Genomic DNA, 22,320 nt, shown 5'->3' on the forward strand with positions numbered 1-22,320 from the left:
AGGCAGCGGAGGCCCTAGGTGCCTTAGTGACTCCCGCCTGCCGAGCCACCGAGCCAAAGCTACTGGTACCTTGGGACCTTAGGTGGTCACTGGTAGGTGCACCTGCTTCTCCAACTCCTAGGTGACCTGGGCTCCTATATTTCCGGTCACCTTCCAGGCCTCACTCGATTCCAGCTCAACAACGACTTCAACCAAAGCGCTCAATTTGATTTCTTTTGACGCATCACAACTTACCTCTGTACTTTTGCGCTGTTTCCCGCTGTCTAGCCATGTCCGAGTCTGCCTGAAGCTGGCATTCCGCCAGCCGAGTCCGACCAACCGCAGTCCCCGACATCGCATCTCTCGAGGTCCACCAGTTAGTTACCTGGCTGTCTTTCCACTGTCGACTGAATAGCAACCTCGACATAGACACCGAACCAACACAATGCGAATCCGATTTCCCTTCGCAAGTATGCAGGCCTGACTGCCTCTCACATTTATCTTGATACTAACGAGTCAACTATAGTAACCTTCGTCATCCTCCTGGTCTTCTCCTCCAGTCTCGGCCTGCTCCCACACTCATCCCTTCCATCCACGCCAGCCGCCGCGCAACCATACATCCCTTCGCAGTCCGACAAGGCCCTCCACTTTATATGCTTCTTCCTCCTCACTGGGACCTTTTACTTCATCCTTGACACCTCTCGGCGCCGCGTGATTCATCTGACGTTGATTGTATGCACATTACTCTTGGGGGTGGGGAGTGAAATCGCACAGGGACTTTTACCCAATGATCGTGAATTTGACGCTTGGGATGTCCTGGCAAATGTCGTGGGAAGTCTCGCAGCATTGTCATTAGCGAGCGCTTACCATCGACGAGCAGCTGAACGGAGGAGGAGAGCGAAATACTCTGCACTGACGGGTGACGGCCTGGAAGGTGAAGATCTAGAGCTTGGGGAGGGCGCCAATGGTACTCTACGCTCGCACGATGTAGACGGCGACGGAGGTCAAGAGACAGGTGTCACACCAGCACGGACGGTGGAGGAAGAGCTGGACAACTGGGACGAAAACGCACCAGATGATGCCTGGGATGAAGACGACGATACGACCGCAACGAGCGGGCAGCACACGAAAGTGACCCCTTCAACGAGCTCTGTGGCGAGCGAGGAACCACCCACGAAAGTTGCAGTAGACTGACCAGGCAGGACGGAGGTGTCTAGTATATGTTAGGAACGGGATGAGAAGACACGGGCTACATGAAATATTCAGCTGATTGAATCGAAACACAAATATATCCACGGAATGTACGACTATTGTCCTGCAACGCGCGTCTGGGCAGATGGCGATGATTTAGACCTTTGTCAGAAATAGTAATGAAGAGAATCGACCGGAAATCATCGAATCACTCGTTCATGACGCAGAGAAGTATATACCACACTGTTTCTTGGGATTGACTGGTTGCTATTAGTAGCGAAGCAGGCTACTCTCTGGCAATGCTTCGTTGGCCTTGCTGATCCTGCCTTTCGTAATCTCGATATTCGAGTCTTGGAATACCTGACTACCCTCGTACATTGCTGTGTTCGTTTCGCTTCATAAACATGATGGTCCAATTCCACGAAGAGTTGGCTAGTATTTGTTCTCGTCCCCCTTGAATGCTCCATCTCGCCATTGAAAGCCCACGTTGTTCCCCCACCGGTTTGCAGATCTAGTCCTGACAATCATTCCTTGTCCCTGTCCATCGTGTCTCATGTTCTGCATGTCTTTTCAGGCCATTCGGTATGGTCTACCGAAAACAGCTAAACCTCCCACAGCTGATCCGGAAGGGATTCCTCCTGACGCCGTGACGGCTAACAGTGACTCCACCGCCAGCGTGGCGACCGCCCCAGTTCCTGATCTCGTCGTTAGCTCTTGTTTGCATCGCAGTGAGAGAGTGTCGGTCATGATGACACTGTTTCCCATAGACGATTTTTGTGAGAGAGGGTCGACTTACTTGGTGTAAAGGAAAGGCATGATCGTTGGTCTTTTGTTCGTAGTGGATTTTTGGCTGGGGGAGGGAGGTAGGCTAACGACGCGGCGAGGAGTGTTGGTTCGCGGTGTTCCTGATTGCAGAATGGTTTGGTAGTTCGAGTAACTCACGAAGAGAATGAGTGCTATTGGTACGGTCCAGATGCACGATGAGGGCCAAGTGACAGTAGAAGTGGATTGTGAAACGAGAGGTTACAGTGTAAGGGCCAGAAGATATCTTTCACTGGGGAAGTCGCAGCTGTTATATGCCAGCAAGTCAGTAAGTACAACCTGCAGAGGTTGGAAGAGTTCTTGGTATGACGCTCTGCAACATTCAAGTGACTCGGCATAAGGGGGCGTTTTGCCAAGGACATCAAGGTGCCAGTTTGGAGTGAAAGCAGGCTTTTTGGCTTTGCAACATGTCGAGATTGATTCGAGATGGGCAGTCGAACAAGAACCTGCCACCTCCAAGCCACGCGCCGTGTTGGAACTTGAAGATCAAATGACGTAAAGCGGCATTCAGCCTCGTCGTTCACGTGCCAGTCACGTTGATCATAAACAACGCCGCTTTTACCATGACCAGCAACAACCTCACCCAAGTTGCTTTGCTGTCACCACTATGTCTCCATCTTCAAAACAAAGGAAATCACCCTGATACTTGTAAGTCCTGCTAAGATGGATCCATTACTCCAAGCGCTACACTACTCCAAAGCGATCAGGCCAAGAGATGGTCAGCCTTAGAATATCCGACTTTCAGGCTTGGGACCCAATTACATGAAACGCGCTTCCCCTGGATTGCGCGAGGCTCTGCTACAAGATATCACACCACCTCAGCCTCCTGTCTGGCGACTCTGGTCGAATGGTTGCTGTCTGTGCCTCCCGCATGCTCTGCTCCAGGACGGTCTCTATCGCTGCTCTCACCACCAATGTGGCTCCTCAGTCCACTGCCCCCCGCTTCTTCGACCCCCCGTCTCAGGTGGTGGCTCAACATGTATCAGATCGTCGTCGCTTGGCCAGAGACGAGAACTTCATATGTCGCCATTCCCTCCTTATCACACCACTGTTGGTCGTCGCCTGTGGAAATAGTTAGGGCAAATATCCTTATAGATCTTCTGGGCTATCTGCCAAACATGGAATATGAACATGCCGCAGGCTCGGTTTTTCTCTGTCTTCTCTTTTTGCATTGTCAACTTTTTGCTTCATTAAGCTAACACTACCTCGAAGACGCCGCTGGTCGGTCCATAGCATTTCTTTTCTTGCATTTGACTGTCCGACTCGTCACACAATATCCCAAAAACCAACTTGGACGTCGGCTGGCCCCGTTCAACAGCAGACATAATCCCGCGATCGACTTGCCACGACGTCACACAGAGACCTTCAAGTCTTCAAGCATCTCGCTGGGGGCCCGTTTGCATACTCAACAACGCACACGCCTGACTTGTCGACGTTGCCAATCATGGCGGAAAGATCAAGGTCAACACCATTAATGCGAATGCTCCTCTCAGGAGAGGTCAGTGGAGAAGAGCCTAGAGATTTGTCTCCCAAAGAGAAGTTCAATAGATGGATGGTCAATGAAGGATCTCGCCGCCTGTTTGTCGGTATCTTTATACTCGCGCACTGCATGTTGTACGGCTTCGGCTTTATGAACTACCAGCTCAAGGACAACCTAACCAAAGCCCGCGCCACCTTCGGCTACGGTTATCCCATTGCTCGATCTGCAGCCCTGGTACTACACTTCGACGTCGCCTGCATTCTTCTACCGGTCTGTCGAACTCTCATATCGCTCGTTCGACAAACGCCGCTGAACGGAATCATTCCCTTTGACAAGAACATTACGTTTCACAAACTCGTGGGCTTTTCGATTGTGTTCTTCACGTGGGTCCACACTATCGCTCATTTACACAACGTGGCACAACTCTCTGCAAAGAACAACGGAGGCTTCATCGGTTTCGTCAAACTCAACTTTCTCACAGGCCCCGGCTGGACCGGCTACATTCTCACAATCACCATCATGCTCATGTTTTTCACCGCCCTCGAAAAGCCTCGACGGGCCAATTACGAGCGCTTCTGGAATACCCATCATCTCTTTGTCATCTTCTTCATCTTCTGGTCTATCCACGGCGCTTTCTGCATGATCCCGGCAGACAACAAACCGTTCTGTTTCGGCAACGGCTCCTTCTACCTGTACTGGATGGTAGGGGGGTTTACTTATCTCGTGGAGCGTGTCCTACGCGAAATCCGTGGCTATCAGAAGACTTATATAACCAAGGTGATTGAGCACCCCTCGAACGTGGTCGAAATCCGGATCAAGAAAGAGCACACCAAAACCCGGGCAGGCCAGTACATCTTCCTATGTTGTCCGGAGATCTCACTCTGGCAGTACCATCCATTTACGCTCACGTCTGCGCCCGAAGAGGACTATCTCTCTGTCCATATCCGCATGGTTGGCAATTTCACCAGAGCCCTAGGGAAAGTACTCGGATGTCAAGGTCTCAGAGCGATCGACGACAAGAAAGGCCCATACTCTGAAGACGTGTCTACAATTGACCAGAATGGTCAGAAGTTCACCAAACTTCTCCCGCGCCTGTACATCGACGGGCCCTTTGGATCAGCCTCGGAAGACGTCTTCAAGTTCGAGACCGTGCTCTTGATCGGCGCGGGTATTGGGGTGACGCCATTCGCCTCGATCCTCAAGTCCATTTGGTACCGCATGAGAGACGCGGGATCCTCTGCTCCGAGGACGCGACTGCGCAAGGTGTACTTTTTCTGGGTGTGCCGAGATTTTGGATCGCTCGAGTGGTTCAAGTCTCTGCTCGCGGCGATTGAGAACGAGGACAAGAGCCACGCCATTGAAATTCATGCGGTACGACGCACGTTCTTTTCCCCCTCCCCCCTTCCTTATTGTCCCTTTTTGAAACTCCCACTAACACGTTCTTTCAGTACTTGACCGCCAAAATCACCGCCGCCCAAGCATCCAACATCGTCCTGAATTCCGGAGACACCGACGCCATCACGGGCCTCCGCACCGCGACCAACTACGGCCGCCCGAACTGGGACATGGTGTTTCGCGGCATCCGCAAGATCCACTGGCCGGGCGAGTGCGGCGTCTTCTTCTGCGGTCCAAAGGGCCTGGGGGCGGACCTGCACGTCAAATGTAACATGTACACCGAGGCGGGGGATAAAGGGTTCAGTTTTGTTTGGGGCAAGGAGAATTTCTAGACGGCGACAAAAAACAAGTCGATGTATCGGGGTATAGGAGTATGAATACGGTTACAACTATGAGTATGTATTATTATGTGCCTGCCTGCCTGACTGCCTGCTGCCTTTCTCTTTTCTGTTTCTGTTTCTGTTTCTGTTTCTGTTTCTTTTTCTTGTTTCTTGTTTCTGTCGTGACTCCGAATGGCGTCTTGTCCTTTATCCTCGTCCTTGTTGATCAATATAACACGACATCCTTCGCTCAAGAGCTCTCCTCTTTGAGATATACTCGGCACGGTAGACCTCGACATTCGATGTGAAGTGAGGTGAGATGATGTATCCACGACACACACGAGAGCACGGCAATGGAGAATTTCTACTCAAGGATTCATTCCTCATTTCTTCCCTGCTTCGTTGTATTCCCCTCTTCCAGAGGACGTCGTCCATCAGCCTCGTGTGTACCGAGTACTCGGAACCAACAACGGTGACTACATGGCCACGATGGCTCGACAAGACTATCCGGTATCCTTTATTCCACCGCTTACCACTGCTGCAGCAGCAGTTACAGAGGTTAAACCGCGCCTTGGGTATTCCCACAAGTTCCTTCGCAGAAAAAGCAATGCCAGTCAGATTACTGTAAATAGTGTAACTCGTCAAGCATTATTTCATTCATACACATATACCCAGTGCTAGGAGGGCCAGCGGGTCAGAGAAAATCAACATGGTCCTCGCCAGCACTAGCAATGGCATCACCACTATCACCAGCAATATCTTCCACCACGAGACCTTGTATACAGTCATCATCTGTCCGCTCGGCTCAAACTTCTAAGCACTCCCCCAAGATCTCTTGGGGGGCTGGTCCCCGATCGTACTCCCAGCGCTTTCTTCGTCCCTTCTTTTTCTCGCTGTGTCAATTTCTCGGCGCATATGGCTAAAGCTCTTCCTGCCACGCCGTCTGCTGCGGTTCGATACTGCGCTATCCTGTGGATTCCGTCTGCGAATTTGTCGACTGTCGGGCCTATCGATTCCAAAATATCACCTAGGCGCCGTGATATTTGATCCACGGTTGGCGAGGCCTGGGGAGCTATTGAGTCCAGGGCAGTTGCATCCGCCTCGTCCAGGAGTGTTCTGTCTAATTGATTTGCTTGCGATGGGCTGGTTGGCACGTCAAGTTCCTGCAAGCTGGGTATCTTGGGAGGTCGTAGTAAGTTCTCCAGTGCCTCTTTTTCGGATCGCAAGCTGCCATCACCATTAGCATCGTGTCCACAACGTCTGCCGGCTCGCATGTCTCACCGTTTAATCTGCTCCTCCAATTCGGCAATCTTTTCAATGTTCTGCGTGTTCTTGGGATTCGGCCGTTCTGGAAGTGGTTCCGATGGCACGGGTACTTCTTCGCGGCCAAACCAGTCCGACAGATCGGATCTGTTCGCCAGCTCTTTCAGTAACTCTTCTTCGATCACTCGAGCTGTCAAAAAGTTAGTATGGCAGATGAATTCGAGCGATTTCAGGGCCGCAAACCTGCTTGTATTGCGCTGGCCTCCCCAAATCCCGCACCTAATGGCTTTTCGTCAAGAGCACGCTCGGCGCACCAGATGAGAAGTTGTTTCATCCGTCTAGGCTCCGGGAGACCCTCACTTTCGATGTGCTTGTAATAGTCCGATACATCCAGTTCGGGATGAGGCAAGGCTTCATGGAGAGTTAGTAAATGCTGACTACTGAGCTGGAAATGCTCACCACTGGAGTTCCCTGAGTCGATGAGGGAACTCGCCCTTCGCCCGCGCATGCCCAAGCTACTCCTTCTTTCGCCCTTGCCGGCTTTGCCCTCTCGCATGGCTTTATTTCGTTTGATGACAGGCGTGTCCGCAAAAGGTAGCGCAATCTTGGTCGAAGCATGTACCTGTTGCTCTGTAGAAGGAGCGTCCTCTTTTGGATGTTCTTGTCGCTTCGGAGGTGGTTCGTCCACCTTCTTCTCTGGCGACAGTTTGGGGGGATCTTTAACATTATATTTGCGCTTCTTCGTTTCATCCCTGCGCTCGCTTTTCTCGACAGGGTTTCTATCTTGTTGTTCGTTATCTTTGGATAAGCGCTTTGAGCGACGCCGGGGGGGATCTTCCTTGGGAACGGGTGTTGGGAACGAGGTTCCATCCTTTCGTTGTGAGGGTTTTCGCTTCGTCTCTTCATTCTTTGCGCTTTCGGTCCTGTCACCCGCCGGTTGAGGTATAGGCGCATCGCCCTGGGGTGATGAGCCATCTCTCCCTTTCTCTATTTGTTTCCGTGGAGGCGGCTTCTTTTTGACGCGTTTAAACTGAAACCCATCATCCTCCTCGTCATAATCTAAGAGTCAATGTAAGTCCTTCTGCTCGCATTTCGCCTGGGTCCCTCCGTTGTTTACATACCCATTTTCCTTTTCTTCTCATTACGGGCTGTGGCTGCTTGCGCAGCTACCGTATCGGAAGCGCTAACAGTGGTCTTCGCATTTCGGTTCCCTTGTTCCTGGGTTGAATAGACTGTCGCGTCATCTTTCTGGTGATTTCGCGCGCTTAACCTTCGAGTCGGCCTTTGGATCGATGACATTGGCAGAGTATGTAGCGGATGACGCGCAATTAGCATTGTGATTTGAGGGTTGGAGGTGGGCGAGGGAGTCGGATCCCGCGTTTGTTGGTGGATTGAGTCGCATGCGCAGGCGCGGAGTTGAGTCGATGGTTAAAATCTAGGGGATTTCATTATAACGATATCTCTGCTAAAGAGTGATCGGACCGCAGCGCATTCGAGGAGGGGCGGGCGTGGTAATTGGCGTGAAAACGGGATTGAAGGTGGTGTTCAGCACTGAAGCGGCTTGCATCGCGGGCTTGTTGGATTGTTTACAGTCTGGGGCCGAGCCCGCCAATCACAGTGTTAGACGCCGCTTTTACGCACAATTGTACCAGTACCGCAGTCTCCTGCGCTCCCTCTTCAACCATTGACTTGCACTGCAGGCTCAGTTCACGATCAACAGCGATCCAGGATCTGTGCGCGGCGCTCTCTTCTCGTGTTTCACCTGCCTAGCTACCTTTCGCTACATACTTGTAGTGACAATCCCCCAACGATGACCTTCAATTCACCTCGGATGAACACAGCCTCCATCGCTCGTTCAGAAACCTCTGCACCGCCACAGACTTTGCGACATACGACTTGACCTTTTCGCTTGGATTGAGAGTCTCGGAAAGACATATTTGACCAAGATCCTGACCGGCAGAGACCACTGTGGAAGAGACCAGTTGCACCTCCCGACTCCAGCCATCGGGCGATAACCTGCCCTGCACATGGAGGCGCAGAAGCTGTGCGTGCAGACAAGCCTGGGTAACGGCTGAGGCTGGGTGAGGCCTCTGACCGGCAGCGGCATCCCCGACCAGCATGACCTTTCCACCTCTAAAGGTATTCTCGAGCGCTAGAGAATCTGTGATCACTTGAACAAACGGGTTTCTGGTCTTGGTCACCGCTTCCGCAAATTGTGGCGAGAGTTCATTCTGCGCGTGTGCCCTCATCTCGTCAGATAACCGTGTACACATGCCACCAGGTGGCAGTGTGAAACAGTGCCTGACGCTGTTCACGTCTGTCATTAACTCTGCCAGTTCTTCATCCGTCTTCCTCATGTACCAACCCCAGTTGACCAAGTTGTGGGAGTCTGGAGGGCCGACTTTGCTGGCTGGAACGGTGTAGGAGAGCATTTGGGAGTTTTGGTTGAAGCAAAACGTGGCAGACAAGTCCATGACCTGCTTCGCGTCAACTGAGATATCCTCAACCGGTACGAGTCCCCGGAACAGCACGTATCCAGCATAGGTGCGCCTCGTATCCGGGAGCATAATGTCCCGCACCCTGGATGAAGCCCCATCTGCGCCGACAACGAGATCCGTGGGCAAGGTCTCCTCCTTGCCAGCGTCGTTTACGAGATGGATCTGTGCTCTGTCGTTGCACTCGGTCACATCCCGTACGTTGCAGGAATAGCGATACGTGGTCGAAGGTGTCTCGTCACCACTCCTCTCTGTAAATGCGAGCATTAACACGCGGAATAGCTGAGTCCAGGTGGTCGCACAATTGTTGACGATGTCTCTGTGAATGATTATTCTGCCTTCCGCGTCGAGAATATTCAACGAGTTGATCGGAATGCCGTAACAACTCATGGGTGCATTTGCATATCTCTGGAGAAATTCTCCGACCTCGTCCCCAATGCGAATTCCAGCTCCCTGGTCTTGTAACTGGCTTGACTGTTGACGTTCTAAAACAGTGATCGAACCAATTTCAGGGAGAGTCTTCAGCGCAACACCGACGCAGAGGCCTGCAATGGATCCTCCTACCTGCGATTATGAAAGTGATCAGACGCCATTCATGACTTCTAGGAACAAGGAATTTGGGGCCTGGCCCTGAGGTTTGAGTACAGGGTTTGACTTACGATCACCACATTCAGACGACGCGGCACACTCATGAATCGGCCGGCCGTGTCACAACTCCACAGAAGGTATACCTGATTTCAGGTTTATCGCAAATGAACAGACACTTCTCGGAGCGAGCTGAGGGCTACCTCGCTTTTAAGCCTTGGAAGTATAGATGTGGTGAGGCCCTGGCCGATACCCTGGTTACTGAAATTCAGCCAACTGGTGCCAAACCAATGTGGCATAACACGTCGGAATAGAATGTCTCAACTGTCGTATTCAGATACGATGCAGAATCTAGGCCTCCAATTGAACAGCAATGTAAGCAAAGAATCAGGCTATCAATCCTCTCTAGGGTGGAGTACCCGTAGGACACACCAGTTGAGCTGACCCATGCATGGATTATACGATAGATGCGCTCTTCATCCCACCCTAGCCCGATTTCTTCAGCCTCGCCCTTCGTATGCGCCCAGAGCTTATCGTATATCCATCCCACAAAATACGGTTATCCTTCAGCCCCTTTCCCATGTCACAGATGCTTTTATTTATAGTTGTTGAAAGGGGAGTCTAGACCAAGGATCGTCGCACAGGATTTCATGGCTTCGGCGGCTGATAGACTGTGTCGAGATCCTTTTGATCTGCCGACTCCTTCCCTGCTGGGTTATCGACAGAAGAGCCTGATGCTTCCTTTGAGGGTTCAGCCGTGCTGGCCACGGGGGCCGAGAGGTCTGGCGAATCATGTTTCGCTGGTTCCTCGGCTGTCTTGGGCTCAGAAGGTCTTGTGGTTGAGTCGGCAGTCCTCTCGAGGTTGAAGTTCGTGGCTGGCGGAGGAGATGTGGATTGGCCTTTGTTGGAAGGACTCAGGAGAATGTCATCAAAGGTTGGTGACCTGGTGATTTTTGCGCTGCCTTGCTCGAGTATCTGAGGGGGAACAGCTGCACCGACTCTGGGCTGATTGCGCTTGAGGCCGGGGTCTGGATCTCCAGATTCCTCATCCGCCCCGAAAAGAAGACTTGTCTTTTTGATCGTTCTGGAGAAATTCGCGTTAGCTCCAAACAAAGCACGATACGGCATCGAGGAAGGGTCGAGACTCACTCTTGAATGGAACCCATTGCTGTGGTCGGCGAAGGAAGAGATTCCCACACCGACGAATACCAAGGTTTTTGGCTTGACCTTCTTTGTCCTTGTCCCCTCTCTGAGAGATCGAGCGGTTGCTGGGCCTCTCTCGCCAAAGCAGGGCCTCGTCCTGCCCCATCGCTTCGGTATGCCGGTGCCCGGCTGTAATACTGCGGTTCGTCATAATCCTCGATGTTCAGACTCTCGAGGGCGCCCGCGGCGACGCTCGAGTACATGTCCGGCTCGGGGTTTGAAGGGACGGCGTATTCAGGCCGGGGGTGAGCCGTGCTGCGTACAATGGACCGGACGACCCACGGATTCGGTCTTCCCGGCTGGTACCGCGAGGGACCGAACACTTTTTCCAGTTCGATCCGGACGCGGACACGCGAAGGGTGCTGGGTTGCGGAACTGGTGTGTTCGAACCGCAGCAATGCGTTGCCAATGTGTCTCAGGCAGCTTTGGATGGTTGAGTCGCCGGGCCGTGCGTTATCGCGGGATCCGGTCGCATTGAGGGCGGGTTGATGATTTTTCCGAGCTTCCTCGTTTGCGCGGAGCATGTTTCCTAGCAGCGTCCTTGAGGAGGCGTTGTCGTCGTCGTCGTCGTCGTCGTCGTTGTGGTCCTTGGACGAGCTCTCCTTCCTATACACATGTGACACAAACAAATTAGTTAGATAGTTGATTCTCTTCCCTCATAGGGTCTCTTGTTTTGTCAGAGATCCCCTAGTGGGGGGGGAGGGGGGGCTAGAAAACATACTCGTCCGTCGAATCCGCCGCGTTTAACAGGTCACTAAGCATCATCAGGAGCGTCCTCTTGATCCGGTCCAGGTTTCCGCCGAGGTGGTCTATTTCTCATTTGTTAGAAAAGAAAAATCATTGGAGCTTGTGGCCCAGACAGAGAGGAAGTCAGTTGGAGCGGGATTAGCTAAACTTACCCATTTCCATGATCACGGCTCCCTTTGACGACGACGACGAGCTCTCCACGGCTCTCGCGACCAGGGCGTCCATATCCCTAAACACGGTTCCGCACTCGACCACGATCTCCTTGGCTATCTTCAACGTCGCGTCCGAGTCCGAGTCCGCGTCGGCGTTGGAGTCCAGCTTGGCCTTGCCATTATCATGGCTTTCGTGACTATCGTCATGATCATGATCCTGGGGTTTCAGGTTCGCGCGTAGTTCCGCCAACACCGAGCATGTCAGCGACACATCCCGAGCAAGGTCTCTAGCCTTGTACGAGGCGGAGGACGTGATTGTCGTAGAAGAAGATGAGGAGGAGGATGAGGCCGAGGAGGCCAAGGGAGTGGTAGTGATAGCGACGGTCTCGGAAAAGGTGTACAGCGCGATGGACAGCCTGGTGCCGACGCCGGCGACTCGGGCGATGGTGTCAACGAGGTCGACTTGAGCCATTTTGTTTTGCCCTCTTTCTCTCTCTCCCTATATCTTGCCGATTCTCGATTCTCACAACAGAGACGTAATAGAGATGCTCAGACGTTGAGAGGATGACAGCGGTGATGAAGATGATGATCCTCCGAAAGAAAAATAAGATTGCCTCTCCGGCTGACGGCCTGACGCTCTGTTCTTCTCAGCCCCTTTTAACCGTCCGCTATCCTCTGTAAATGATACCTCGTCCCGGACGTCGAATAAAGTAATGGCCACGGTTCACACGGACAGACATACGCCCCTCGTACAAAAACCTACGAGTATGTATGTGATATAACCCGGGATAGGTATCTACCTGGCGAGCTGGGTACCAGGGCTATTTATACTGTAAGCTGAAATCCTGTACTACTGCACTACTTGTACTAACTGCTAGTGTACTAACTCTAAACACTTATGGTCTGTTCCAAACGAAGCTGACTAAAGAAGAAAAAACGGCCCCCGCGTACTATTTTCGGTCTCCGGGAGACAGTTACGAGCTAGCGAGTAGTACCTCTTACAAGTCTACCGAATAACCTCGTACCTTCCCGATCATCGCACAGAACGAGGGTATATGGATAAGGGATTCTTCGTGAGTGCTCAGTAATGGGAGGAAACCCCCCTCCGAGGGCTCGCAATTATTGAACATTGAGATTTCCTTTGTCACCTGGCGATCCAGAAAATTTTCCTTTGGCGTTCTACATTCTGCGTGCTGGGTGCGGAGACATGGAATAACAGGACAAGAAGGAGGAAGATGAAAGACATAGATACTCGGTACTCTGCAAAGAGACTTTTGATGCACCGTCATGACCGCCGAGGATAATAACCTTTGCAATCTGGTCGAGGGATCGACATACTGAATTCATGGAGCGAGCATGGCGGAGACAAGTTTTTCCGGTCCACGAGTCGAGAGAGCGGGAACATTACCTTTTTCATTGCCGAAAAGGTGGGCTATGCTTGGCTGTGGCTGCGGCGCCTCAGGCGCACACGAAGGCTGTGCTCGCAGCTTTTGATCGCTCATTGGATGAAACCCAGGAGAGATGATGTCACCGACGACGCCCCGTGCCGAGCCCTGGCAAGCGGAAAGAGTCAAGATAGGACTGTCTTTATGTGGGTGTATAGTGCAACGGCCAAATTTCCCTAACAAAAGAACCACGAAATTCTGACAACCCCTGGTGGTAGCTTCTCTTCCCACATACTGAGCACTGAGAGATCCAAGAAACTCGTTTAGACCTTTCGGTTTCTCTTCAGCTTCATGCCAGATGACCAAGACAAGGCATACTCGCTGGTGTCGTCACCTCGTCATGCTCTTATCAAGGTATATAAGTTTCTCTCGAGACGCGGGCGATTCCTGCCCTTTGATCCAGATCAAATTTTCCTACCTTGACATTCTTCACTTTACTTGATCTTCTGTTCAGAGACATCATGGTTTCAGAACCAACGTTGGGCGAGCGAAGACGACATTACTCGTCCCGGATCCAGGGACCTCCTCCATTAATCACCCAACAACAGCCTCATAAATGGCCACTAGAACGCCCAAAGAACAAGACTCGGGTGTTGACTACGCGTTCAGGAAAGCTCTCGTATGTCGACAGTGCTCAGGGCGTCATCAATCCCCGGAATGAGCCTTACAAGGCCATCTTCAAATCCGTCGCTGGATACGACAAACTCCCCCTGCCAAGGTCGCATCAAGTCATGTACACAAGCCTGAATTTGCGCAAGTACCTGGATCGAACCCACTGCTTGATGCTGCTTCACGCGCTGTCCAAGCAGAGAGTCAAGATATGGTTACAAATTGGGAATAGACCCATGTCCATTGTCCACGTTGACCAGGCCACAGTCCTGATCCTTTCCATTGCCTTGCGCTCTAGGTCGGGGGAAAGGGCCGAGCTTGTCGGTGAGCTGATTGGTCTGACCCACCCAAGAACCCTGGAGTACCTTGCCAGATACATCCGGCCACCACTGTGTGACGCCTCAATCATCGCCAGCCTCGTCAACGCCACGGTGCGACAGTACACGCAACCCCGCCGCGCCAACAATGGAGAATTCGGCTCGTTTCAACTCTTCAGACTCGTTCCCCCGATCATCGCAGATCTCCTCATGAAACTCGATCAGAGAACCACCACCAACTTCCTGAAAGGAGTCTTGACCAGACTGATCACCAGTCACCCAAACGAGCACAAAGAGCGAGGCATGAAACTTGGGCTCCTCCTGGTCGGGATTCGAAAAGCGCTCCGTCGATTGCTGGAAACCGACAAGAAGAACCGCTCGCGCTTCGAGTTATTGGTCGACTGTGTCTTTGGACTATTGTCCAGTGCAGGCCCCTTGGGCATGGGCGGCGCGCTGACAGTCGTTCAGCTTCTCGTCAAGGAGGTTTGGAAAGCAAAGGGGGACCTCAGGGAGAGGAAGCTCAGGGAACTCTGGGAGAGCATAGTCTCGCAGGCGGATATCTTGATTGAGAGGAATCTGGCGAGCGATAGATACAAGATTCGCAATTTCCACACCTGCAGATCGTGGATGAGGAAAGTGGACAGTGAATGGCCCATTTGAGTGAGGGCGAGGGGAGTTTGCTGCTACTGCTACTGCTACTGCTACTGCTACTGCGCGTGTGTTTCCTCCTCATTTCTCTAGACTAGACCGTCTGTGAACTCAACGTTGATACATATGGTATTTGCTTTTTTCTTTTGCGATGGATGATACCCCTGGCGGTGGCCCCTCTTACACGCATTCGAACAGTAACAATCTTCATTTTTATGTAGACTATTTCCAAGAAAAAAACTCGTCATGCTCTTTGATAGTCCATCGTGTCACCGCACCAGGGGTGATAGACTACGATGGCGACACAAAGATTTGGAAATCAGCACACGCAGATTCTGCGAGCAGGTAGGTAGGTGTCTAGATATCTAGGTACCTGCGAGGTACGGGAGTGTCTGTCTATCACTTCGAGGAGATGGGATGCGTGTGGTGGCGGTGGTGTTACGCACTGCTCGTACTTGTGCATGGTACATAGTGATGTAGCTACATGGCTAGGTATTGGGCATGGACAAGCATACATACAAACATACACATTCCTCCCCACACACCTCCGATCATATATTCCCCAGTTCCAGCAGCCCCAGACCCAGCCCCGACCCCGTTCTCTTCATCTTTTACCTCACTCTCTCTCTCTCCATCTCTCACGCTCTACAATCAACCAGGATCTTGACATGCTTGTCCTTGTCCTCGATCAGCGGCCGGAACCCGTCCTCGGCCACGCGATTGATTTTGATCTTGCTCGTGATCATTTTTTGTGGTTGCAAAGAGTTGTCGGCGAGAGCGTTGATGACTCCCGCAAAGTCGGATTGGAGGTAGCCCAGGACTAGCGTATAGCAGATCAGTCACAGAATGGTGTGTGTAGATGTACATCACGACACAGTGAATGGATGGATGGATGAATGCTCGGGCTTCAGACCAGCTACCAAGTCTGCGAATAGCCTCCTCCTCGAATGAAAAAAAAGGGAGAATGAATTCAAAAAGGCATGAAGTGGGAATGATATGACTTACTCGCAAAGTATTTCTTCTCTCCGAATACAAGGGTATTGGGTTGGAACGGTACCTGTCACTCCGTAATAAAAAATCAGCCTCGTCAAAACTCCTCTTTACTCACCTTCTTGCCGTCTCCCGAACCTCCACCGCTGTCGTGGCGGCCCCTGCACTTGAAGGCGACAACGCAGGGAGATACATACCTCTTTTTCCCAGATCGCCAGGTTCACAATCGTGCCGCGCGCCCTCACCGCCAACGCCGAATCCCTCAAACTGGCCGGCACGCCCGCCGCGTCCAACGCGACATGCGGTCCCCGACCGTTTGTGATTTCCTTGCTCCTCTTGACCACGTCCTCGGTCCTCGGATCGATCACATGCGTCGCGCCAAATGCCCGGGCAAAGTTCTGCCGCTCCTTTGCTATCTCGACCACGATGATGGTGCCCGCGCCGCGGGCCTTGAGGCATTGGATGACCCCGAGACCGATGGGGCCGGCACCCATGACGAGCGCGGCATCGCCTTTTTTCAAAGGGTACTACATGCATAGATTTCGCATCAGCATCACACACGACTCCTTGAACAAAAGACCACGTAAATCTCATCCGTCTTCTCCTCGAAAAAAAGTGTCTGTGAAGGACCTTATTCTTACCTGGTCAACCGCATGCCACGCCACGGCCAACGGCTCTACCAGCGCACCCACGTCCAAACCGACATGGTCCGGCAACTTGAACACAAACTGCGCATCGACGCAGACATAGTCGCTCATTCCGCCGCCGCCGCCGCTCAGCCCGACAAACCCGGCCGAGTCGCAGCAGTTGATGTAGCCGTCGTGGCAAGGGCCGCAGTGGAAACAGGCCAGGGTGGGCTGCACGGCGACCTTATCCCCGACCTTGAGGGACTGGCCCTGGAAGTTTGGGTGGGATGCCGCCGAACTGCCGATTTCGACAATCTCCCCGGAGAATTCGTGGCCGATGGCGACGGGCATCACCTCTTTTGTCAGGGGGTGGGGAGAGTTGGGTTGTGGGATGAATGTCGGCGACGAGTATTCGTGTACTAAAACGATGGTAAGTTTGAAATGGTTCATTCAGACTGACTGTCCTTCCTGGACCACATGTGTTGCCCATTCAGAAGTGATGATAATAGCTAGCCAGCTAGCTCGACTCGTTTCAATCCAATCTCGAGCCAGAGGACAAGAACGTATAGGACGAGGGAATAACTCACAATCCGTTCCACAGATCCCACAAAAAGCAGCTGCCAAAGCGCGCAATCACAATCCATCAGCTTTTCATCGTCCAGAGACTGCGAAATACAAGACAACAAGACGATTGACTCCCTGCTAGATGGTCCATGGTCCATGATCCATGATCCGTGACCCGACCCATCCAGGATGATGCGTAGACTCACGCTTGACCTTGATCTGGTTCTCGCCGCATTTCGGTTCGGGAATGTCGTTGTCGACGCGGAGGTCTTTGACGCCGTGGTATCGGAGCGCGCGCATAGTGATCGTGTCGCAGGGGTCTTTGTATCGAAGGACGATGTGCTATGCGCAATGTAGTGGAGGGTTCACGAATTATAATCAGTTATGAGAGGTGCCGACAAGGGTATGTTTGTATATCCTTGGTTAGATAGACCAGTCCGGGCCAGGTCAGTCTACTGACTACCGAGTACAGCGTCCAACGAAAGAGGTACAGTATGAACTTGTTCTTGTACTTGTTTTTGTAGGTGCAATATGAACCCCAGCTTTATTCAAGTGCCTGTGCGAGGTAAATACGGTCAAACGGAGGGCCAGAATCCACAGCCTCGCAAACATGGAGAGAGGAGCTCCAACCAAACTCGGTATTGGTCCAATAATCAATGATTGTCTGGTGCTGCCCTCTCTCTTCAAGAGAAATGCGTGAGGGGAAAGCAAACCTTGGGCGCAGTTCGGAGCATCTGAGCGTTCAGCCACAGCCAAGCCTTAGCGTTAGCCACAGTCACTGGCCACATGTTTACATCTCCTCATTCAAAGTACTTGTGCAGCGAGTGGCTGTGACGACCTTCTCCGCCTGCGCCAATGCGCCGTGGCATCTTAGAAAAGTGGAAACATTCAACAAAGACTCTTCCTCGTCCACGTTGATGATCCTTCAATGCAGATCCGGGGAAGAAAACCCTAACCATGTCTCACTCAACCCCTCTCATGGACATTAATTAAGCACTCTATCAGCTTTTGATCTCTGTGCAATAGTACTATCCCCCCTTAGCCTCCAAAAACTGAAGCCCTCACAGACGTGCTCGCTAAAGGATTGAAAGTGCTGTTGGCCACAAGCCGACACGCTCAAAAAACATAAATCGTCAAGCCCACTTCCGCATATCGTCATTCCACTCCGTTGACCATTCTGACATGATTTAAAACCAAGTCATCCTTCCATCATCCATGACCATGAAACTGTCACCAATGTTCTTCTTCTCGTAACCATGATGCTTTTCTGCTTTTCCAGTCCCCCTGAGACGCAAAACTCTGTCCAATTATTACAGTATTGGGACGAACCGGCAACCAAGTCTTGAACTAGACCAGCACCTTGAAAATCGCCAAGAGGACAGCCGCAAAGACACCAGTGGTCATCTGTTGAGAGACACCCATGGCAGCACCACCGGTAGCAGAGGAGTCGGATCCAGAAGCCGATGCAGTAGCGGACTCAGAGGCAGTGTCGGTCGCAGAAGCGGTCTCCGACGAGGCAGGAGCAGAAGAGGTGGAAGTGACCGAAGCAGAGGCAGCAGACGTTTGCGCAATAGCTTCGGCGGTGGCATTGCGAGTACCACATTGCTCATTCGTTTTGCATGCAGACTGTGCCTGGGCGTCGTTGGGGTTGTTGTTGACGCACTGGATGTAGGTCTCTTGACAGATGTAGAATGGAAGAGTCTCAGCAAAGGCGGTGCAGTCAGGCACAGTTCCGTTGGCGCAAACGCAGGTGTAGGTGAATGTGGTCTAGAGACAAATGTCAGCTGTGGATCGCTTGATGTTACGGCGTTCATTATACCTGATCACACTGGTTTTGAGAAGCAGACCCACCACAGATCTGGGGGCAAGTGTTCAGCTGAGCATGGCACCAGTTGACTAGGTTCAAAAATCAGTATGTTCCCCATCGAGACAAAAATTGTGGGGACCTCTCTCTTACACGCAGTCGTGGAATCGATTCCAGCAGGGTTGAAGGCAGCAGTAGCCACCGCAGGCATTGCTTGCGACACAGTGGTAGAGGCTGCGACCGAGGATGCACTCGAGGTGACAATGGTCTGCGCGTGGGCGACAGCAGCCAGAGAAGCTGCAAGGAGGATCTGGTACTGCATGGTGGAGGTGGTGAAGGTAGTGCGGGCTGGACTCTTCTGTCTATGCAGAGTGTCAAATCGATGCTCAAAGTACTACGTTGGTAGAGTTGGACTGATGGATGTATGAAGTAGAGTATGTGGAGGAAAAAAGCAGACACTGAGAGAGAGACAGAGAGCAGTGAGAGATGGGTGAGAAGGTGTGGGTTGGTACTCGGTGAAGTGGGAGGTGGAGGGCAGAATTCACACACACTGACAGCTGGGTGGAAAGAGGGACCCGTTTGTTGGGATAAGAGCTCACCTTTATCAGTCTTTGAGGGTGGTGACGGCGAGATGGAGTCTCTCCAAGATGCTTTTCGGTTGCTATGGAATTTTCAAGGGCGACCAAGATAGAGGCTGGGAGAGGATGGTGGTGGCTTTTTTATTCCATTGCGCGTTCACTGACTCTGGCTGCACCTTTCCACCATTCACTTTTGTTAGCTCCCAGGAGCGCCGGTATCAAGTCCATGGCGATGCCGCTATCTGGTCACCCACTTTGCTGAATTAGGGACTAGCTGGTACCTGGAAGCCCCTAGAGGCACCGACAGAGACCTATTAACCCAAAACGACAGGGTGCCAGACTGGGGAGCTCGCCCGCTTGGACCACCCATTCGTCACTCTGCTGCAATTCTAAAACACATTAAGGGCCGCGCCAATCACCAGGGCAGCGCATCGCCGGCGCCCCTCACCCTCCAACTCCACTGCGACAATCTTGGAGCACCCCTAGTTGGTGCCCAGACCCAAACAGTTCTAGGCATCGGACACCCCAAGCAAGAAACATCCGCCACCAAAAACCCGCCACTCACAAAGCAAGATGTAGTTAGCCGTATCTTGTCCGCGATGCAGCGCCTCCTACTGGTCACACCTACCGAGCAGACCGAGGCACAAGCTCGGACCCCATGGCCCGTGGCCGTGGTCTTGGAGAGATACAAACCGAAAAAAAAGTTATACAATCACAACTGCGGTCTGCATCCAGCCGCTCTGCTCATTCTGCTATAGCGACTTGGGTACTTAATGTGTGACAGGTAACACGACTGGCCACCATGTCAGAACAACATGGAAAGACGGACTTTATGGCCGACTTCATCGGCAGCCACTCCATCTCAGAAGACGACCGGCGGTACTTTGCATCTATTGAATGGACGAATAAATACCTGGCCGATCCTCTCTACAAGGCCATCCCTACGTTTTCGCGCACTCTAAAGGACACGGGCGAAGATTACTTCTTTGCTCGTACCATCAACTCGCCTGACACTATTCCTCACCTCCTCTCTCTGCAGTTGAAGGACTATCCCAACCCTCCAGAAAGCCCCAAGGGACAATTAAAATTGAGAACAAACCACAGCGAGCCCACCGAAGTACCTCAGCACCCCGAATGCGTCGTCCTGTTGTCGATCGGTCGCCCGGGGCTCGATGGCCATCCCGAAGTCATACACGGCGGCATGGCCTGCGCCATTCTTGACGAGATGATGGGACTTTGTGCGATGCTACACCAACAACACCTTCCAGGACCACGAGGTGCGCTTTTCACCGTCGGTTTGAATATAACCTACCGTGCGCCTGTACCCACGCCGGGAGACGTGCTCGTGAGGAGCTGGCTCGTAGGAAAAGAAGGTCGCAAGTGGCTATCGAGGGGTCAAATAGTAGACAAAAATGGCAAGGTTTTGACCGAGGCCGAGGGCATGTGGGTGCTCACAAAGAGACAAGAGAAGTTATGATCTGTCACTGGTCGCCGCCGAGCAGGTCCTTTACCCGTCGATTCGAGCTGGTGGCGGCCTTGATCTTGAGCAGGGCAATTGAGTACCTTAAGCACATATCCCCTCGGCAATCTGGACAAGCTGTGACCGATTACGGTCAGTGGCCTGAGGCTACGCACTCCACCATCATCACTTGTTATCGCTGGCGAGATTGGATAGTCAGCTCGGGAAATTATGGAGAAGCAGTGGAGATGGACGCCACCAGATAGAGGCGCACAAGCTTTGGCGAGGCTTGCCACATGCAGAAGTCGTCGGGGTCTTGATGATACGGGGGGATTTGTTCGAACAAGCGCCGGACGGCATGGAGAGGAAAGATTTATTCATGGACTGTCGCAAAGCCAAATAAATGTAGAACTCGGCGATAGATTTTTCTAGACAAATAGAAAGATTTCAGCAACCGGCCACAGGGATGTGGGCTTCTATATCTCCCGTGCGTTCTTTGCTGGTGGAGGATTCGTGGCTGAAGCGGTTTGTACAAATTAAAGCTTTATCGCGGCCTCGCATTTTGACGTGGGTAAAAAGTGCTGACCAAGTGCCCAGGAGACAAACCAAGCACGAGCACGCCTTGCCTTGCCTTCTCAAATAATAATAATAATACTCCTTATCCCCCTATATCACCGACAGCAACAACGCCGCAACGCCCAGAATTTAATTGCTCAAGAAATACGTCGCCGCGACGGGCGTGCCCAGCTTCGCCCGCTTTTCAAACCGCGACAGATCCCACCTCATGCGGTCCCTGATCCCAAAGCCACTCGCTTTCGTGATCGTGCGTGCGTCAAAGTCGGGTGGTTGGGCGTAGAGCAGGAAGATGTAGCGGTGCGGGCTGCTGATTGGGGGAGGGCCGGGCCCTGCCCAGAATGCGGTAGCGGGGTCCGGCGAGGTTAGCTGGCCAGCAGCAGCAGCAGCAGCAGCAACGCCATCGGCACTGCTTGATCCTCCGATGACAAGACCAGTCTGGAGCCAGTGCAGTATGGGACTCAGCGGCGCGAACGAGGGAAAAGGTGCGTCGAGGTCGAGGCTGAGGACGACGAATTTCTGGTCTGGGGCCGCTGTGTCCCACCCAAGTGTTGGGAGTTCTTGAGCTTCTATCCAAGGGGTTGAAGTCAGCGAAAGTAGACAAGAAAAGAGAAACGCCAAGATTGACGGCAGATTGTTTGGACGGTCCATGACCTGAGAAACAGGGACAGCGATGTGAAAAAGTCAACTCACCTCCCTTGGGGATCTTGTCGCCCGGTTTCACGACGCGCGAGCCAAAGGCCAATTGAAGGGGTTTCGATCCGTCCTTTTCAACCAGTGCCACCACAGTCTTGAAAATCTGATTGTCTGGCATGGCTGGCTAGGGATCGCACTGGCCGAGTGACGCTGATGGACAAGGAGATTGAATGTCGACGGTCCAGGCTCTCTTTTCCTTCCTCAAGAGGGTGGAGGAAAAATCACCAACCCGAATCCCTTGCATGCCGCAATGAGGCAGTGAACAGGCAGCAATTTGGGACATTTCTCCGATCGACAAGGGACCGCGTGAATTATAGCGAGAGACAGAACCTGATTGCTCCGTCGTCCCTGGATTGATCGCGTGGAGTTTATGGCCGTC

The 22,320-nt window shown here is 52.4% G+C and overlaps 10 protein-coding genes across 10 annotated transcripts; 4 read left to right on the forward strand and 6 right to left on the reverse strand.

Annotated features, from left to right (window-relative positions):
- Positions 1-424: 424 nt before the first annotated feature.
- Z517_03535 (uncharacterized protein) lies at positions 425-1,173 on the forward strand (the record flags this gene model as incomplete). The annotated part of the gene is made up of 2 exons (XM_013432639.1): positions 425-449; positions 506-1,173. The coding sequence occupies 2 exons, from the start codon at positions 425-427 to the stop codon at positions 1,171-1,173; spliced, it is 693 nt and encodes a 230-aa protein (XP_013288093.1).
- Positions 1,174-3,436: 2,263 nt separating this feature from the next.
- Z517_03536 (uncharacterized protein) lies at positions 3,437-5,199 on the forward strand (the record flags this gene model as incomplete). The annotated part of the gene is made up of 2 exons (XM_013432640.1): positions 3,437-4,843; positions 4,921-5,199. 2 exons carry the CDS (start codon positions 3,437-3,439, stop codon positions 5,197-5,199), a joined length of 1,686 nt encoding a protein of 561 aa, XP_013288094.1.
- A 776-nt stretch (positions 5,200-5,975) lies between these two features.
- On the reverse strand, positions 5,976-7,785 carry Z517_03537 (uncharacterized protein; the record flags this gene model as incomplete). The annotated part of the gene is made up of 5 exons (XM_013432641.1): positions 5,976-6,414; positions 6,469-6,640; positions 6,694-6,861; positions 6,910-7,509; positions 7,572-7,785. 5 exons carry the CDS (start codon positions 7,783-7,785, stop codon positions 5,976-5,978), a joined length of 1,593 nt encoding a protein of 530 aa, XP_013288095.1.
- Positions 7,786-8,267: 482 nt separating this feature from the next.
- On the reverse strand, positions 8,268-9,637 carry Z517_03538 (uncharacterized protein; the record flags this gene model as incomplete). Its single annotated transcript, XM_013432642.1, has 2 exons — positions 8,268-9,509; positions 9,605-9,637. 2 exons carry the CDS (start codon positions 9,635-9,637, stop codon positions 8,268-8,270), a joined length of 1,275 nt encoding a protein of 424 aa, XP_013288096.1.
- A 541-nt stretch (positions 9,638-10,178) lies between these two features.
- On the reverse strand, positions 10,179-12,104 carry Z517_03539 (uncharacterized protein; the record flags this gene model as incomplete). Its single annotated transcript, XM_013432643.1, has 4 exons — positions 10,179-10,614; positions 10,680-11,339; positions 11,455-11,542; positions 11,633-12,104. 4 exons carry the CDS (start codon positions 12,102-12,104, stop codon positions 10,179-10,181), a joined length of 1,656 nt encoding a protein of 551 aa, XP_013288097.1.
- Positions 12,105-13,538: 1,434 nt separating this feature from the next.
- Positions 13,539-14,663, forward strand: Z517_03540 (uncharacterized protein; the record flags this gene model as incomplete). Its single annotated transcript, XM_013432644.1, has 1 exon — positions 13,539-14,663. One exon carries the CDS (start codon positions 13,539-13,541, stop codon positions 14,661-14,663), a length of 1,125 nt encoding a protein of 374 aa, XP_013288098.1.
- Positions 14,664-15,289: 626 nt separating this feature from the next.
- Positions 15,290-17,131, reverse strand: Z517_03541 (uncharacterized protein; the record flags this gene model as incomplete). Its single annotated transcript, XM_013432645.1, has 5 exons — positions 15,290-15,471; positions 15,657-15,708; positions 15,839-16,168; positions 16,283-16,686; positions 17,038-17,131. 5 exons carry the CDS (start codon positions 17,129-17,131, stop codon positions 15,290-15,292), a joined length of 1,062 nt encoding a protein of 353 aa, XP_013288099.1.
- A 1,047-nt stretch (positions 17,132-18,178) lies between these two features.
- Z517_03542 (uncharacterized protein) lies at positions 18,179-18,957 on the reverse strand (the record flags this gene model as incomplete). Its single annotated transcript, XM_013432646.1, has 3 exons — positions 18,179-18,598; positions 18,651-18,727; positions 18,789-18,957. The coding sequence occupies 3 exons, from the start codon at positions 18,955-18,957 to the stop codon at positions 18,179-18,181; spliced, it is 666 nt and encodes a 221-aa protein (XP_013288100.1).
- A 1,058-nt stretch (positions 18,958-20,015) lies between these two features.
- On the forward strand, positions 20,016-20,690 carry Z517_03543 (uncharacterized protein; the record flags this gene model as incomplete). Its single annotated transcript, XM_013432647.1, has 1 exon — positions 20,016-20,690. The coding sequence occupies one exon, from the start codon at positions 20,016-20,018 to the stop codon at positions 20,688-20,690; it is 675 nt and encodes a 224-aa protein (XP_013288101.1).
- A 687-nt stretch (positions 20,691-21,377) lies between these two features.
- Z517_03544 (uncharacterized protein) lies at positions 21,378-22,059 on the reverse strand (the record flags this gene model as incomplete). Its single annotated transcript, XM_013432648.1, has 2 exons — positions 21,378-21,814; positions 21,939-22,059. 2 exons carry the CDS (start codon positions 22,057-22,059, stop codon positions 21,378-21,380), a joined length of 558 nt encoding a protein of 185 aa, XP_013288102.1.
- Between the last annotated feature and the right edge of the window lie 261 nt (positions 22,060-22,320).

This window comes from Fonsecaea pedrosoi, assembly GCF_000835455.1.
Source record: "Fonsecaea pedrosoi CBS 271.37 unplaced genomic scaffold supercont1.2, whole genome shotgun sequence".
Classification (NCBI taxonomy): domain Eukaryota; kingdom Fungi; phylum Ascomycota; class Eurotiomycetes; order Chaetothyriales; family Herpotrichiellaceae; genus Fonsecaea; species Fonsecaea pedrosoi.